Source organism: Terrapene carolina, unplaced genomic scaffold, assembly GCF_002925995.2.
Source record: "Terrapene carolina triunguis isolate 2854851 unplaced genomic scaffold, T_m_triunguis-2.0 Scaffold68, whole genome shotgun sequence".
Lineage (NCBI taxonomy): Eukaryota > Metazoa > Chordata > Testudines > Emydidae > Terrapene > Terrapene triunguis.
Window position 1 is genome coordinate 40,095,951 of NW_020664419.1, and position 18,847 is coordinate 40,114,797.

The following is an 18,847-nucleotide window of genomic DNA, read 5'->3' on the forward strand; positions in this document are numbered from 1 at the left end:
AGAAAATAGTTTATATTTGAACAAAACCTATTATCTCTCTCTTCCAATCTGGGATCCTTTTGTGAAGTCAACATGCTGAATTTTTTGAGTCATACTCTTTTTTCTGTCCAGTATCTAAAAGATCATGACGTTTGACTTATGTATTCATTTATAGAGGTAGGCAGGTGGAGAAGATGGACTATTTTTCAAACACAGAGTCTTCAGAAAGAGCAAAGGGGATATAGGGAATGACTATCCAGTTTAAATCCATGAGATCTAAATGTTCTCCCCTTCTATGAACACTGTGGTATGAAAGGCCCAGATTTTTAAAGGTATTTAGGGGTTGCGGCACTCAGCATTGCATTACCTAAGTCTCATTTTCAAAAGTGATATAGACACTTAGAAGCCTAAATCCTAAATTGGGTGTTGGCAGCTAAGTGCCTGAGTTTCTTCTGAAAATGAGACTGTGATGGGGCATCCACCTCACACTAGCCTATAAAGGGATTAATTGAGCCCTAGGGGGGGCTGCACAGGAGGCAGCCAATTCGAGAGGGGCTGCAAGGAGCGGCCAATCAGGGCCAGGCAGGTCCATATAAAAAGGACTGCAGGGGAGAGCAGTTTCAGTTGCTCCCTGGATCTTGAGGAGGGGAGGGCTGGCTGCCTTGCAAGCTGAAGACAGCTAGCACCCTGGACAGAGCAGTGCTTTAGGCAGGGACCAGGAAAGCTTAAGATAGCTCCTGGTAGGCTGCAGGGATCTGCAGACTGAAGCCCTGAGGCAAGGGCAAAGAGGGTGCTGTGGGATCCATGTGGACAAAACATCTTGAAGCAACAGGCATTGAAATGTAAGTAACTGTTCTGTATCTTGATTTCTCTTTTTAAATAGAAATGCTTATAGTATTAACAAAATACACAATAGGTTGTTAAGGAGCACTAGGTCTTTTTTTAAACACCACCACCTGCTGAATAATTTGATTGAACATGGTAGACACTAGAATTATTTATTAGGCCTTTTTCATTCTCATTAAGCATGGAACATGAATAATGGAAGCACTACCTGCTGAAGGTCCACTCTTTCAACTGTGGTTTTCATTAGATCTTCTGAAACCTCCTTAGAAGTTGTACATGAAAATTTAGGAGTATGTTTAAAAGCATTGCATAGGGAATTACACCAGTGAGGAGACACATTGTTAAATCTTCATGAACTTCTTTGAAAACTTACCCTAAAATACAGTCGTTAGATTATATCTGTCTGGATCACTAATCTCTTCTTACCCAAATTGCTGCAAACTCCTGTGTACGTATTTTTTTTTTGTATCAATATGATGACTGTTTCCTCTTCCACTCAGAGGATGAATTGCTGAATTTCTACTTTATTTCATGTGCATTGTGTGTTAAAATAGAAGCAATAACATCTTCCCATCATGATGTAGGGATTTTGGTGACATCAGACAGTGGACTGGGCCATTTTAAGTGACTAATCTGTTGACTGATCCTAGGGAATCTTTCAAGTATTTAAGACTCTTAGACATAAAATTGAAACAAAACGGCCCAAATGCCAGTATTGCTAATGCCGACTGGATTAAAGGAAAGATTTTGTAGAATATAATACACTTTGAAATATTTTATTTAACGGTGTATGGGCTAAATCTTTTGGGCAAAACTCTCATTGACTGACTTCCATAAGAGTGCTGGCTGAGTCAGGACTGCAGGATGGAAGCCTCAACTGGCATTGTCAGTAAGAAAATGTTAATGAATTTAGTCTTCAATATTTGATAAAAACAGAGGGGTGTTACTTACTATTCATGTAAAAACTCAATGTGCTTAAAGTTAACTTTATTTACAGAAACCACAGAAGCCAAGTTTGACTCTGCTAATGAACTCTTCCCATCAATTCAAGAAAAACAGTAAGCAATTGGGGGCGGGGAGGAAGGGGAATCTCCTTTACTACATTATATGTTGATAGGAAATTGTAGATTTATTATGCATTTTACTTCCTCTTTTAAGTATATTTAATCTTTGTTTTTTTTACTATAGTAGGTGAGAAAAGTAGCATTATGAGAACAGAACATATAGCCATTTCACAGCAAAATAAATCAGATTGTGAAGCTGAAGATGTCATTGAATCCCCTCCTAAGCCTTTTCCCCAAGTCAAGTCCTACCCTCGACCTGTCCATCCCTCACCTGGCTCCTTTTCAAAACCTTCCCAGATGACTCCTCCTCTCCTGGGGTTTAAACAGGTAAATTTTTGTTTGTGCAATTAATTTGTTGGTTCCTATGTTGTGTTTTTCTTTTTCAAATTCATCTATGATTTTATGAAGATGGCGAGGATATTAGAATTGGAAGTCCTCAGTCATCAAGGCAAAACCTCAAACAAGCAACCAGAAATCACACAAATTTGGATAAAAAAGAATGTAAAGAACTGACAAATGAAGATATTTCAGAAGCAAGTGAACAGGAGAAAGAAGAATTAGAGGAAAAAGAAGAGGATGAAGATGATGAGGAAGAATTTAGTCAGGAAGAAAAGGAGGATGAAGATACAGAAGATGAAGAAGGAAGTCAAGATGATTACACAGAGGATGAGGAAGAGGAATATGTTGGAAAATTGGAGCATGAGCATGATCAAGAGTTAGAAATTTTCAACAATGCTGTTAAATCTGAAAGGGAAGTTAAACGTGGAAGCAAAAATATACATGATGGTGGTAGTCATGAAACATGTGAAGAGAAAGATCAGGAAATGCAGGAATCTGTTGATATTCCTGTGTCTTTTATAGTGGGACATTATGAAGGTTTAAAGGAAAATATAACTGCCATATCATCTAAGATGGTAAATAATGAAGTACCTTATGATTTATCAAAAAAAGAAGATGGTAGTGAACATGAAGAAATTAATGAATTTCAGAATACAAATGAATTGTTACATACAGATGGAAATGAGAGAATCAGATGTAAGACCCGCTGTTCTTTTGAAGACTCTGAAATGACAGCCTGGAAAAAAGATGCATCTCCATCTGTCTTAAATAGTTGTTATATTAAGGAGGAAAACTCAAACCTAGTAGATGATATCTTTGAAAGTGATGATGATCCTTGGTCAGAGGCAGAAAATTCAAGGCATGAGAACAGAAGACAGGACTCAGAGAATCTTAGATTTCTAGGTGATCAAAATGCTGGAAAGGAGCAATGCAAGAATTCCGAGGGATTGGCTAATACAATCTGTGAAACACTGGAACCAGAAAGTGAGAATTTGCCTGTAAATAGCGGTGAAGAAAATCTAAAAGCGTTTCAACCAAGCATCAAAGTAAGTAAAAAGGGACAAACCCAATAACAAGGATTTTTACACAGGTAAAGCAGAAGATGAGACACAAAGTACTTGTATTGTAGCTGAATGGTTTGAATATAGTTAAATGAAAAACCTTAATAGAAGATTGCTAACAAGAATCATGTAACTCAAATTTAATCTGATCTTCAGCATTGAATAAAGAAATGACTGACTATAAATTTGTTTCTAATAAAGCAGAGTTTTCATGCATTAGTTAGGATAGTAGTGAGCAGCATTTTTTTAAATTCTGAATGTGGTTATGATGCTATAGAAGGATGAATTTTAGACTCATTGTTCTGAAGTCAGTATAATTTGTGGCCTAAAGAATGATGCATAAAATAAATTGGGTATTGTTTGCAAGAGTAACTGGGCTCTGACAAAATCCAAATGTGTTATGAAAAATAAATTGAACTAAAACAGCATAAACTGATTTTATTTATTTATTTATTATTATTATTATTTTTTTTTTTTTTTTACAAAAAATGAGTAAAAGAAGGTGGTTGGAATATAAAATCACTTTTAGAATCAGATGGTCAGTTGCGTTCTTCTGGGACAATACAGATAAAGCCCATGATTAAGTGTGTGAGATCTGGGAATAAAAGCATTTTTGGTTGAGGTGATCAACTAAGGAATGAAATTCCAGAGGCGATTAGGTGAATCTGACCATCTTTAGAAAATACTGCAAGAACTTTTCACCATAGCAAAAATGATACTCACAACATTGATACCTTCATCCAAACAAATGTGCCCCCATCCAAAAAACAAAACAAAACCCACCTAAAACAAATGAATCATCCACCCAACTAAACAAACCCCATACCCAAGCAGAGTTTTTTGCCTCAAAAAGTGACTTTGCTATTACTGTTGATTTGATGTAGGCACTCAGACACTACAATGATGAGTGGGAGTATAACATTTTAAAATAGAAAGTAATTTGTTTTTGTTTAGTATTTTTATTTGGGAAGATATTTTTCATTCAATCTCTTTCTACTAGGAAGAATCATCAGAGGAGGAAGATGACATAGAGCAACCACAAATTTCAAATGTTGTAGATAAAAGTTTGATTCGTAATGGCAACCGTGAAGCACAAAATCCCTCAGAAGATACTGCTATTAGGAAAGGTAAATTAGTAAATAGTAATCCAAATGTTTTTCTTAGATTAGTTTACCGTGTGAGAGTACTAAGAAAAGATCATAATCTGTTGCTTCTGGTATTGTGAGCCATGAGATGTTTTTCACTTGCTCTGGTACACTTTCAGGGAATGACTCAGCTGATAAATCACTTGGTTCTTTTGTTTCTGAGGGACTCCAAAGAGTACAAGACACACATTAGATAGTCCCTGTCTTGAAGCACTTGCAATCTAAAAAAGGCATAAAGTAGATTGGACATATTGTAAAGCACAGAAATAGGAATAATTTGGATTTTTTATAGCCTACATTTTTAAATTAAGTCACCTCACAGATATGTCTAAAATGATGTTGGTGAGTTGAGGACAACAATCAGAAGAGTGGGTGAATGTTACATCCAACTCTTTAGTTGAGGTTGTATTTCCACAAATTATCTAATTTCACAACCTTCAGTTGCTTTTAGATGATCAGATAGCAGCAGTGGCTAGTTCTGATGTTGTTTTTCTTCTGTGTCTGGCAGGTAGGGTTCAAATCTATTTTTTGATGGGATATAGCTTCCGTGGCTGTGCCTTTGTAACTTTTGAGTACTGCAACACACTCCAAATCGGGCTACACCTTAAAAGCATTTGGAAACTGTGGCTAGTACAGAATGCATTTAAGTAGAGCTTCTCAGTGGCAGCATGTAACACCAGTGCTCTATAAAAATCCTTATTCTATTGAACCTTCTAAACCAGTCCAGATATTTGTTAAAGTTCCTCCCAACCAGCAGATGCAGCCAGAACACTGAATTTTGAGGATGTCATCATGCCTTTACATAGAAGGATTTAGGTATTTCTCAGTATGTCTACACTACAGCTGCTCAGCTACAGCACTGCATATCATAGAATGCCAGGGTTGGAAGGGACCTCAGGAGGTCATCTAGTCTAACCGCCCTGCTTAAAGGAGGAACCAAGTCCCAGACAGATTTTTGCCCCAGATCCTTAAATGGCCCCCTCAAGGATTGAGCACACAACCCTGGGTTTAGCAGGCTAATGCTCAAACCACTGAGCTATCCCTCTGTAGCTACTGTAGTATATATGCTTCCTATATCAGTGTAGGAGTTGTTCCATCAGTGTAGGTAACCAACTTCCGTGAGAGGCAGTAGTGAAATTGATGGAAGAATTCTTCTGTTGATCTAGCCGTTTTTGCACCCGGGTTAGGTCAACTTAAGTGCTACACTTAAGTTGCAAAATACTTCACAGCCCTGAAGGACATAGCTAAGTCAATGTAATTTTTAAGTGTATACCAGGCTTTAGCCTTCAGTTTCTTTCTTCAGCGGGTATAGCAGGTGTTTAGTTGTCTCCCACTGAACAGGGCCGGCTCTAGGATTTTTGCCGCCCCAAGCAGAAACAATTTTGGCCGCCCCCCCTGTTTTTTTCTTACCCCACCCCCGGCCCCGCCTCAGCTCCGCCCCTTCCCCAGATCCCCAGCCCTGCCTCCTCCCCCCAGGCTCTCAAGCCTAGGAGGGAGGGGGAGAAGAGGCGCGCGCACCGCGGCCACTCAGAGTCTCCCCTTCCCTCCCAGGCTATCAAACCTGGGAGGGAGGGGGAGCAGCGGCACACGAATCAGCTGTTTCGCGTGCCGCGGCCGCTCGGGATCTCCCCCTCCCTCCCAGGTTTGAGAACCTGGGAGGGAGGGCGAGCAGCGGCGCGTGAATCATGCGAGCGGCAGCAGCGGAGGTGAGCTAGGGCGGCCGGGGCACATTTTTAGGGGCGGCATTCTGGCGCTGGCCATGCCGCCCCTAAAAATGTGCCGCCCCAAGCACCAGCTTGTTTTGCTGGTGCCTAGAGCCAGCCCTGCCACTGAAGGAGAGAAGAAAGATGAAGGCCTAAAGAAAACAGAGTGACACACTGTGGTGTTGCAGCTACCTTAGCAGCACATGTGAATTATCTGTATACAGATTGAGATAAATTATGTATGCCTATGGCGATCTTATGAATACAGGGCTTATCTGATAGAGTACAAACTAATGTGAAATGTTTATAAGAGAGAAGTAAAATTTCGTATTTATTTTATTCTGTAGATACAATGTCAGTATTAGGATTGGACGAAGAGGAGGATACAGAATCACCCTGGGATTCAGAGGTACTTTCCATTAATATGGCTATTATGATCCCACCAATTTTATTCAATTCACTACTGCTCAAGAGTTTACTTTTATTGCATTTCTGACTTCTTCGTTGCTTAATGGATCATAGGGGTTGATGCTGTGGTTTTGAAGTACTTCTTCTATATTAGGGGCTGACTAGTTAAGACTGCTAATAACCTAGGTCTCCTGGCAGTGGACCCCCCCAGATTCAATTAGTATTTCTAGCATCATATTGAATTATTAAATAGTTTAATTGTTTTAAATGTTTTTGAAAGGTAAAAAAATTAGGTATTTAAATCTGTTTTTTGTTTTTTGTTTTTTTTTTAATTTTAAAAAAGACAATGAAATCTTGGCCCCATTTAAGTCAACAGTAAAACTCTCACTGAATGGATTTGGGGCCAGGTTTTCACCTTTTATCTCTGTCTGCAAGCATTGCCTCTGTAGAATCCCCTCTTAAGCTGATGCACATTAGGAAAAAGCTGTAACCATTGGAGCTGCACATACACCCTAGCGATGGTCTCTTGCCTCTCCCATATCCAGAGGATAGCCCCAGTTGCTACTCAGTTCTTGCGGACTGCTTTAGGCAGCAAGGAGAATGTAGTGGTGTTTTACCACAGTCTCCTTTTGAGAGCGTTTAACTTTTATCCTTTTAAAATTTTAATCTTAAAGTTTTAGGATAGTTAGTGTTAGTCTTTGTCAACTTTTTGGCCTTGTTGGACTTTGTTTCTTCAGTCCTCCTCATAGTATTCCCTGTGCAGCTGTGGGCCTGTTGATTATCGTAGGGTGCATGCATAACTCCCATAGACTTGTGTGCTGAGGACATGAACATCACCTGCACCTACAGTATAGAGATACAAACAGTCATTGTAAAGAACTGCAATTATTATTCAAGCAGTCTTTTTTTTTTTTCATTTTTTTTTTATTTATCTTATTTCCTTACTTCATGTTACCACTTCTTCTGTGTTTATCAAGGCTAGTTCAGACATCTTAATTGACAGAAATTTTAACTAGCATTTTATTAACACTTTAATGAAAAATATTAATAAGTATTATGATTTTAAAATAGTCTATATTATGACATTCCTTTTCCAAAGCTTTTTCAGAAATACATGAGTACTATGTATACTGGGTAGCGCACCAAAATGTTTGGTTGTAAATCATTGCTGATACCCAGCAACTAAAAATATTTATACTTTTTCTGTGGAAAGCAATTAAAAATTAATTATATCCAGGTTATCATGCATGTTTTTAATTAACCAGTGTGCTTCTGAAAGCCCAAGAAAACTACCAGTCAACCTGTTAATTTCATCTGCTATCAGAACTGACACACACATGCAGAGTATTTTTGAGGAACCAAATGAAGGTAATTTTATCATTTGTATTATTATCCATATTTCATGAGCTTTTATAAAATAAGCTTAATTTTATATGTACGCCTTAGGAATTCTTCAAAAAAAGGAGTGGGTTGTTCTCTCAGTGGCAATAAAAAACTGCTGGTTAATTGTCATTATTGATAGATTTGTTTTTTTTACTCTTGATAAGAGCAGAAAATGCTTTGACATTAATTCAGGAGATGATCCATTTCAGAGGAACTGTGGTAGTTTGTATGTCCTTGGCCATTGACTAGCAGCTAAAATGGGTAGTAATTGGAATGTTACTCTCCTTAGTAGTTCAAACTGTATTTTCACTAGACTCTTGTAAATGTTCTTCAAAACCTTGACATGGTTCAGGTTATTTATTTGTATAGAAAGTTTTTTCTGACAGAAAAGATGGTATGAGATTTTTTTTTATGGGCAAAAAGTGTTATGATTTGCTGCTGTTATATTTCTTTCCTCTCTATAGTTTTATTAGCCCAGGAGGTTTAACCTATGAAAGTTATAGAGAGATGGGGAGTTTTTGGCTTGATAGAATGTCTGACTCTGAATGACTTGAGATCATCCATTGTATATTACTTGAGGACCTCATAATCTCCATCCTGAGAGTGAGAAACCTAAGGGGGAAGGAAGATTTGAGTGAACTCCCAGAGGCAAAGACAGATGTTAAGTATTTTATTTGCTTAGCATCTGTGCATCTCATAAATGGTACTCTCAGTGCCTAGCTACTTTGGATCCATTGCATTTATATTTTCAAATATTCCACTTTCTAGAGCTTAACAGATGGTTCTAGATAGAAAGGAGTGAATGAAGTAGATAATTTTCTTGGAAATATATGATTTTTTTCATTTGCTGAATTCACACTTTATCTATGAATACTAATTTATTTCTGAGTCCAGAAAAGGTAGTACTTGGCATCTGAGAAGTCTAATTTTCTTAACAGTTCAAATGGCAAATGAGAAGTTCATAGTTGTATCCCTTTAGTGTGCCAAATAATCTTTCAGTAAAGCACCATAAAAGATTATTGCTCTATTCAATATTAAAAAAGAATAACAATATGAACATTGCACAAAATAATGGTTAATAGTTACAGATGTCTTTCGATTGTTCAAGACATTTGACACCTCACATCTTGATTAGTATAATTGTGCAATACTTAAAGCTACCTTACCACTCTGTTTCAGTTTGTGCAGAATTTGGTGGTCTACCTGGTTAGTGGAGCAGGTCCAGCTGGACCCATCATCCTTATTCTTCATTCATTCCAGTGGTTTTGGCTGCAATTAATATTATTTGTCAGTCTGTAAAGCCCTACATGGCTTAGAGCTGGACAATTTTGGACATGTCGGACCAGATTTTCTGGAGTGCTGTGGCTCTTTGGCACTGCTCAGGCACATAAAGGGACTGTAATCTGGCCACAAATTCTCAACAGAGAGACCATGGGAGAAACTCTCTGTTGGGTGTAACTTTGCCAGATCCGGGTCTGTGCCTTTTCTCCCTGCCCCCATCTGATGTAGAGTTCCAATCTGCTATGCCAGGGGTTCGCAAACTTTTGTACTGGTGACACCTTTTACACAGCCTCTGAGATCCCCCCTTATAAATTAAAAACATGTTTTTTATATATTTAACGCCATTATAAATGCTGGAGGCAAAGCAGGGTTTGGGGTGGAGGCTGACAGCTCGCGACCCCCCATGTAATTACCTTGTGACCCCCTGAGGGGTCATGACCCCCAATTTGAGAACCCCTGTGCTATGCCAATCCACTATTAAGAATCAAGCCTCTTCTCGTTCTCTTTGCACCAGCAAAATGTCTGAGATACCTGATGTACTTTTGCTTACTGTCCCCAGAAGTGCACTCTTGAGGACTGGAAGAAACTGTTCTCATTTGAAAGTTCTGGGCTATGGAACTTGCTACCTCTGCTGGTTAGCCAGAGTTCAAATCTGTTAGCCTGTAGAGCAAAGACTGACTGTTTTCAACCCAGCATCTGCCTGATTCTCTAAACTTTGTTGGTAATATCTGTCCTCTTCTGAATTTCTTGACTTTTCCTGGTGGGTGAACGTTGACCACAAAAGGGTAATACTTGGTAGCTACTTTTATATTGATCTCTCTCTTTGTTTTGCCTGGAAGCTAAAGTAATGGATAAAATGTTATTTGATAAAAATAATACATAAACCTTAATACTTAAAATAATAAACTTTCTGCATGGTGCTCTGTGACCATTTGCTTATGAGGAGGGCAAGAAAGTTCTACTGCTAAGACAGCATGTTTCTTCCTATTTTTGTCTCTAAAGAATTATGATTTTGTCACTCTTATTGGAACATGATGAACATATTGATACAATTAAATGAAAATTTCATACCATATGTCATCAGGTTGTAGCCAAAACTTTTCCATCTTTTTGAAGGCTTGAAATCCTGTACTGCAGGGTTGCCTTGGGGAAGTCCGTTGCTTTGCATTCCCTTTACTTTGGTATGATTCTGCTAAAATAAATAAAATGCTTTTAAAAAAGATCAAAAGACAATTGTGGACATGCATTAGAAAGATTACCATATCACTGGACAGCAGTTTTGTTGAGATGAAGTAATAGTTGCTTATAAGAACACTTGAATTTTGGTAGTATTAAAATTATGCTATAATCCATTCTAACACATTTTATATTCCTCTTTGCAAAAGAGGATTAAGAAACTATATGATGACTAAGGTAGAGGCTACAAGAAGTGTAGACAGGCCAGTAGATCACATTATGGAAATATTACACTAGACAAAAGTTGAAACTGTTATTGAGAATTGTATTAAAAGTGGACAATACAGCCAAACAGAAGAGTTGTTTCTGTTAATTCCTGGTAAGCTAAGCACACTGATCTGTGGATCACTGAACTGAGATGGCATAATTTAGTGGTCTCTATGTTGAGAATTTGTGCCAGATAACTGAACTGAGATTACATAGAATCATAGAAGATTAGGGCTGGAAGAGACCTCGGGAGGTCATCTAGTCCAAACCCTACTCAAAGCAGGACCAACACCAACTAAATCATCCCAGCCAGGGCTTTGTCAAGCCAGTACTTGCATATAACTTGCATATAACTCTTCTCCGACTCCTCCCATCTACAGAAAATAGAGATTCTTCAACACACAAACACTTGTGGGATAATCATAATAGTACTGTTGCACTGCTTTATGACACATTAAACTACTCCAGTCCACTTTGGCTTTTGTAACTTTCCAATCAGGAAATGAATTATTGCCTTCTAAGAAAGAATAAAGATTTTATTTTTGTACTGTTAATCAGCATGGCCTTATTGCTTCACATGAATTACTCTAGCTTGGTCATTTGAAATCTGAGGTGCATGTTTGAACAATCATGTGTTTCTATAATACTAATATGTGCTGCTTGCTATGATATATTTAGCCTAACTAAAAATAAGTCTTGTGGAATTAAAACAATGGTTGCAAATAGGCAATACATAGTTGTCACACAAGGTACTAATTTTGCATGAAGTTGATAACTATTACACTTCAGGATTTTAAAAGACACTAGATAATACTTTCTCCTCCCCCCTCTTTTTAGGTTTTTGTGAAAAAACTCTTGATTCACAGGTAAGTGTCATTCATGCTAAGAATTTGTCTTACTAATTAAAGAATATATCATTATTTTGAATTTTATTTAATTTTTGAGTGTTGGATTGTCTATAATAGCCAAAGACCACTCAAGCAATTTTAGAAACACATGACACCTCTTCTTGTCCTGCAAAGGGAATCGAGATTGGCAAAAGGCAAAAATCAGGTAATATTCACTACATCAAATTTTGGTGAGGGACTGGGCATCTTCATTAACAAATATTTATCTTAAACATTGCTTATTTTTTTTCTTTTGAAGATTTAATGGAAGAACTTGGTTTAGATGATGCAGATGATATTGAAGGTATTTATATGGGTTTTGTCCTTCTTTCTGACTGACATGTTTTAATTGCAATTTATACAAAAATGGTTTTCAGTCAATGTATAAAACTTCCATATTTAATTTGTTAGTATTCTGTGCTTTTAACAACATACCTTATGACATTTGCTAATTCTTTCTTGAAGAACACGCAATAACTGATCCAAAAATATAGCCACAGTTTGAGATCCTAAATCTTGTATAGAGAAAATGTGGACTTAAAGGATTTTTAATTTTGTTTAATTTACGTTGATTTGTAATGTGTTTTTTTTCTTTTATTAATCAGCCAAGAGCTGAATTCAGGGTTCTGTGTTCCCGCTGCAAAAATTAGGTGTTAAGCATATCAACTGAAATGGAGGGAATACAAAACCTTGGACTCAGTTCTAGGCAGGTAAGTAAAAGAGAGAACTTTCATGTATTTTGAAGTACATTGTAAATGAAGTATATAGCATACATGTAGTCTGTTTATGATTTAGGATCTCAAATTCTTTTTGTTTTTTTAAAAAAAAAGGTACTTCAGTTCTCCCCACTTGGAATTCAATGGAAGCTAAGCTTCTTTTTAGAGAAATTTGTAAATGTGTGCTTGTAGTTTGAGAGCAGAAAATGTGTTAAAAGCATGAGCTTCCATTTTTCTCTTCTTTTTGCAGTATGTGCTCTTTTGGAAGAAGCTGAAAGAGTTGGATACTTTATTATTTGTATTACAGTAGCACTACAGAGCCCTAGTAATAGACCAGGATCCCATTGTGTTACAAATGCAGAACAAACAGATGGGCAGTTAGTAGCATATTTTGTTGGCTCTTAATGTTCATCTGCTCAGTGTATTCCAGTAAGTTCCACGACACCTTATTCTCTCCAGTTTCACATTATCTCTCACATTATCTCTCAGCCTTGAGAGAAACATTCACAAATATTTCTTTGTTTCAAAGTGGCTTTAAGCAGAGTTCATGTGCATGGAGATGGTCTCATGTTACTAGTGGCTAGATCGGGGGTGGGCAAACTACGGCCCGCGGGCTGGATACGGCCCCTCAGGGCTTTGGATCCGGCCTGCGGCGCCGCCGGCACCACGTACCTGCAGCCCCCGGGCGGGGGGGCAGAGTGCTCCGTGCGTTGCCTCCAGGCACCGCCCCCCCACAGCTCCCATTGGCCGGGAACGGGGAACCGCGGCCAATGGGAGCTTCAGGGGAGGAACCTGGAGGCATGGCAAGGGCAGCACATACGGAGCCCTCCGCCCACCCCACCCCCCCAGGGGCCGCAGCGCTTCCGGGAGCGGCACGGGGCTGGGGACAGGGCAGGCGTGCAGGGAGCCTGTCCTGGCCCCAGTGCGTGCCGCTGCCACTCTGGAGCCGCTTGAGGTAAGCGGCGCCGGGCCAGAGCCCGAACCCCTCCTGTACCTGCCCCCCAACTCCCTGCCCTAAGCCCCCTGCCTGCACCTCACACCCCTCCTGCACCCCAATTCCCTGCCCTGATTCCCCTCGTGCACCCTGCACCCCTCCTGCACCCCAACCTCCTGCCCTGAGCCTCCTGCAACCCTGTGTGCCCCAACCCCCTGCCCTGAGCCCCCTGCCGCACCCCGCACCCCTCCTGCATCCCAACCCCCTGCCCTGAGTCCCCTACTGCACCCCAACCCCCTGCCCTGAACCTCTCCCGCAGTCTGTACCCCTCCTGCACCCCTTCCCTGAGTCCCCTTGTACACCCGACAGCCCTCCTGCACCCCAATCCCCTTCCCCGAGCCCCCTCATACACCCTGCACCCCTCCTCTACCCCAATCCCTTGCCCTGACCCCGTTCCTGCACACCGCATCCCCTCCCACACCCCGCACTCCCTCATGCACCGCAACCCCCTGCCCTGGCCCTGCATACAATTTCTCCACCCAGATGTGGCCCTCAGCCCAAAAAGTTGGCCCACCCCTGGCCTAGATGTTTCCAGAGTCCAAGGGGCCTAGGAGCCCCTATTTCATTACTCTGTAAATCTAGGGGGAAGGGAAATGTCCTGCATTTGCCGAGCCTGGAAAAGACAGAATGAAGAAGATACTTAATGCATTAGGATTCACGCAGGCCAGTAAGGAGTTCAGCCAGACACCTCCCTTGGATCCCTGGGTACCTTAAATGCTGTGCTGTTGCCCTGACACCAACAGCTAGCATACAAGCAGGCAGGTCACACCCTGGATTCTACTGCCAAATTACTCTTTACAGGGGGACATCAACAATCCTTTCAGCCCTGAGTTCTTCCCCAAAAATGTCTGTCTGTTTTGTTTGGCTTCTCATTTCTGGTGTTCTTGTGCAGCTTTCTCAGCCTCTCATTTTAGGGCTTTTTGCTACTTTTCCGATATAGCCAGCTCTAAATTTGCAGTTGTTTCACAGTTGCTAATTTTAAACTTCCTTTGTTCTGTTTCCACACCTGAGATAATAAACAGGAAATAATTAAGTTGTAATCTTTCTTTGATTGTTTCCAGCCTTTTGACTTGGGAATCACTTAAAACTATTTTACTGTTGCTTGAAGTGTAATTTTCAAATAGCAAGTTGTATGTGAATCCTGCTGCCTATGCCAATGTGACACTTATGGGTTCACCCAGGCCAGTTATGGTGTTCAGTCAACATCTGCCTTGGAACTCTGGGTGCCTTAAATGCTATGCCGTTGTGTCTCACAGCTCTGACACCAACAGCTATCATGCAAGTTGTACCCTGGCTTCCACCACCCAGTTTCCCTTTGCAGGGGGAACTCCACAACCCTTCCAGCCCTGAGTTCTGCCCCAAAATCACCTTTCTCTGCAGTGCACAGCCCCTCTGACTGTAGCATCCACAAAACCTTATTAAGTTCGCTGCTCCTTTAAAGTGACAGTACACAGCAGCTTATTAACTTAACTGGGGTTGACAAACCTTCCACTTCAAGCAAAGCACTGAGCTGGTTTATGGTAAAAATAAAACAAGCGTATTAACAAAAAGACATAGGTTTAAGTGTTACCAAGTATGAAGAATAAGGTAGAAATGGTTACAAACAGAAGTAAAACTATGTTTTTAAGACTAAAAATCAACTTAAGGAACTAGAGTAGTTTGTCTGATCACTGGCATTCTTCCATCATGGCTGGCCCATTCTTTAACCAGGACCTAACACACACAGCTCAAAGTGTTTGGTTTCTTTGACTATTTGAGTGAAGGATAACTATGGGGTTCTCTTCCTTTCTTTTCATGGTCCAGTAAACTTTTGAAATGTATTCTTTGAAACATGAGCCCAGATAAAGTTTCTTTCTCCTTCAGGGGTGTAAATTCTATGCTATCTTCTCCCTCACTTTTTAGCTTGATAGCTTTATTTACCTTGTATGTATTGGGACCTTCATTGTCTCTGCCTGACGACCAGGCTGGTCAGACAAACAAATACATATTCCTTTGTCCTGGACAGACTGGGCTTATGCATTGTTTGTCAAACACATTTTAAGAACATAATTCTAGCATGTATTTATAACTCTTTGTACACACTATACATATACTACACAATGATTTTTGGGGCCAGGTGTTACCAGTTGTATATGATTCCTTACACATGATACCTTTTAGAGACAAATTATGACAACAGTGTGTGAGGTGTAGTGAGTATGTCAGGCCTGACAAAAGTTGCTGACGCAGAGTAGCGAACCACCAATGGGCATTTTTGTCACACCTCCCCCCTGACATTGACGCAGTACAATAAGCTATTCCTTAGGCATTGGTCCTAAATCCCCCTTAGCCCATAGGTTAAGGGGCACCTTTTCCCCTCTTTACCATCTCTATTTCCCCAGCAGTTGCTGCACACCCATCTGAGTCACTCAGGCCAAAAGGTTCCAAAGGCATGAAACCAGATCTCTTACCACCCTGACTCAGCCCTGCTCCCAGAAGAGCCTGGGCCCACAGCTATTTACGTAGCTGTACTAGTGATTCACCACTTCCTGCAGTTTTTGGGCCACAACATCTTCCAGCTGTGCCTCAGTTCCCCTGCTCTCAGTGGAGTGCTGGCTCATAGCTATTTACCTATCTGTGCTAGGGTCCTACTAATTCTAGCAGATCTTGGGCCATAGCACCTTTTAGCTGTGCCACAAACACACATAACACTGACTCGGTTTCCCCAGTGAGGGTTTACATCCTTAACCACTGAGTGTGGTCATGGCAGGCTTGTACCTTAGCCCTTGGGCTCAACCTTGTTATATCATTACAGAAAATAGCACATCAAGAAAAAAACAAAACTTCCCACGTTCCCACAGTCAGAATTACAGAATAACCTTTAGTGTCCATAGTGACTCAGGCTACAGGCGGAGTAATGGGATCCACAATACACCTGTCTGTGTGCTTAGCACCTGATCAGGCACATCATTATGTCCTTCCTCCAGGTCTCGTGTGTGTGATTTATCCCCCTCTTCTGTTCAAACTTCCTGTGTTTGTCCTGGTCAGCAAGCTTCTGTTGCTCCAACTCTGTGTCCTCACTCTGACGCTTTGAGGTCCATTTGTTGTGTCCTGGCTAAAGGACAGGCCAGCTATGCTGGAAGAATGACTGGTGAGAAACTTCTTTGAAGAAAAGAGTAGTATAAGTTGAAATTCAGTTGTAGAAGCATATTTTTACTTTTGATTTTTTGTAACCATTTCTAACCTTTTTCCTTATACTTGGTATCACTTAAACCTATGTCTCTTTGTTAATAAGCTTGTTTTACTTTAGCCATAAAGCAACTCAGTGCTTTGCTTGAAGTGGAAGGTTTGTCAGCCCCAGTTAAGTTAATAAGTAGGGCTGTCGATTAATCGCAGTTAACTCACGCGATTCACTCAAAAACATTAATTGTGATCAAAAAAATTAATCGCGATTAATTGCAGTTTTAATCGCACTGTTAAACAATAGAATACCAATTGAAATTTATTAAATTTTTTGGATGTTTTTCTATCTCTTCAAATATATTGATTTCACTTACAACACAGAATATAAAGTGTACTCTGCTCATTTTATATTATTATTTTTATTACAAATATTTGTACTGTAAAAATGATAAACAAAAGCAATAGTATTTTTCAATTCACCTCATACAAGTACTGTAGTGCAATGTCTTTATCGTGAAAGTACAACTTAGAAGTGTAGTGTTTTTTGTTACATAACTGCACTCAAAAACAAAACAATGTAAAACTTTAGAGTCTACAAGTCCACTCAGTCCTGCTTCTTGTTCAGCTAAGACAGACAAGTTTGTTTACATTTACAGGAGATAATGCTGCCCGCTTCTTATTTACAAAGTCACCTGAAAGCGAGAACAGATGTTTGCATGGCACTTTTGTAGCCAGCATTGCAAGTTATTTACATGCCAGATGTGGTAAACATTCGGATGCTCCTTCATGCTTCGGCCACCATGCCAGAGGATGTGTTTCCATGCTGATGGCGCTCATTACAAAAATGTTAGTGCGCTAACTAAATTTGTGACTGAACTCGTTGGGAGAGAATTGTATGTCTCCTGCTCTATGTTACTCACATTCTGCCATATATTTCATGTTATAGCAGTCTCGGATGATGACCCAGCACATGTTGTTCGTTTTCAGAACACTTTCACTGCAGATTTCACAAAACGCAAAGAAGATACCAATGTGAGATTTCTAAAGATAGCTACAGCACTCAACCCAAGGTTTAAGAATCTGAAGTGCCTTCCAAAATCTGAGAGGGAGGAGGTGTGAAGCATGCTTTCAGAAGTCTTAAAAGAGCAACACTTCCCATGTAGAAACTACAGAACCCGAACCACCAAAAAAGAAAATCAACCTTCTGCTGGTGGCATCTGACTCAGAGAATGAAAATGAACATGTGTTGGTCCGCACTGCTTTGAATCGTTATCGAGCAGAACCCATCATCAGCATGGATGCATGTCTTCTGGAATGGTGTTTGAAGCATGAAGGCACATAGCGCACCTGGCACTTAAATATCCTGCAACGCCAGCTACCACGGTGCCCTGCGAACGCCTGTTCTCACTTTCAGGTGACATTTTTGAAAAGAAGAAGTGGGCACTTTTATCTCCTGCAAATGTAAACAAACTTGTTTGTCTGAACCATTGGCTGAATAAGAAGTAGGACTGAGTGGACTTGTATACTCTAAAGTTTTAAGTTGTTTTATTTTTGAACGCCGTTTCCCCCCCCGCACACATAATGCTACATTTGTAAGCTCAACTTTCATGATAAAAAGATTGCACTACAGTACTTGTATTAGGTAAATAGAAAAATACTGTTTTGTTTTTTACAGTGCAGGTAATAAATTTAATAATAAATAAATATTTGTAATAAAAATAAATATCAAGTGAGTACTATACACTTTGTATTGTGTGCTGTAATTGAAATCAATATATTTGAAAATGTAGAAAACAGCCAAAAATATTTAAATAAATGTTATTCTATTATTAACAGCGCAATTAATTTTTTTAATCGCACGATTAATCACAATTTATCTTTTTAATCAATTGACTGCCCTATTAATAAGCTGCTGTGTACTGTCTCTTTAAAGGAGCAGCAAACCTGATAAGGTTTGTGGATGCCACAGTAAGAGGGGCTGAGCTCTGTATAGAGAGATGTTTTGGGGGCAGAACTCAGGGCTGAAAGGATTGTCGATGTCCCCCTGTAAAGAGTAATTTGGCTATAGAATCCAGGGTGTGACCTGCCTGCTTGTATGCTAGCTGTTGGTGTCAGGGCTGTGAGCCACAACAGCATAGCATTTAAGATACCCAGAGTTCCAAGGCAGGTGTTGCCTGGTTTACTGGTTTGGATGAACCCCAAAGCGTCACAAATACTACTTTTCCATATTGCTTTCCTAGATACTGATTCACAAATCATATCTGTTTTTAGAATATGGGGCTTTCAGAGCAAAGCTAAATATCCCTTTCCCATAGTGTTTTTATGCAAATGAAATAATCAGTTCCTTCTTCGCTCTGTGGTCACTGCAAGAATCCCTCTATAAAGTACCCTTATTTGTTAGGAAGGAAATCTCAAGACAGAAAGAAAAAAAAAAAA

At 39.8% G+C, this 18,847-nt stretch overlaps 1 protein-coding gene across 7 annotated transcripts in view; it reads left to right on the top strand.

The window, feature by feature from the left end:
• ANKRD7 (ankyrin repeat domain 7) overlaps positions 1 to 18,847 on the top strand; it is a 163,228-nt gene that overhangs the window by 43,125 nt on the left and 101,256 nt on the right. For all 7 annotated transcript variants that reach the window (XM_026648724.1, XM_026648725.1, XM_026648726.1 and 4 more), the window contains exons 9-16: positions 1,823 to 1,883; positions 2,014 to 2,216; positions 4,290 to 4,416; positions 6,485 to 6,546; positions 7,811 to 7,913; positions 11,490 to 11,518; positions 11,618 to 11,705; positions 11,799 to 11,843. In XM_026648724.1, the coding sequence (XP_026504509.1) occupies positions 1,823 to 1,883; positions 2,014 to 2,216; positions 4,290 to 4,416; positions 6,485 to 6,546; positions 7,811 to 7,913; positions 11,490 to 11,518; positions 11,618 to 11,705; positions 11,799 to 11,843 (718 nt within the window). The remainder of the gene's footprint in view (positions 1 to 1,822; positions 1,884 to 2,013; positions 2,217 to 4,289; positions 4,417 to 6,484; positions 6,547 to 7,810; positions 7,914 to 11,489; positions 11,519 to 11,617; positions 11,706 to 11,798; positions 11,844 to 18,847) is intronic.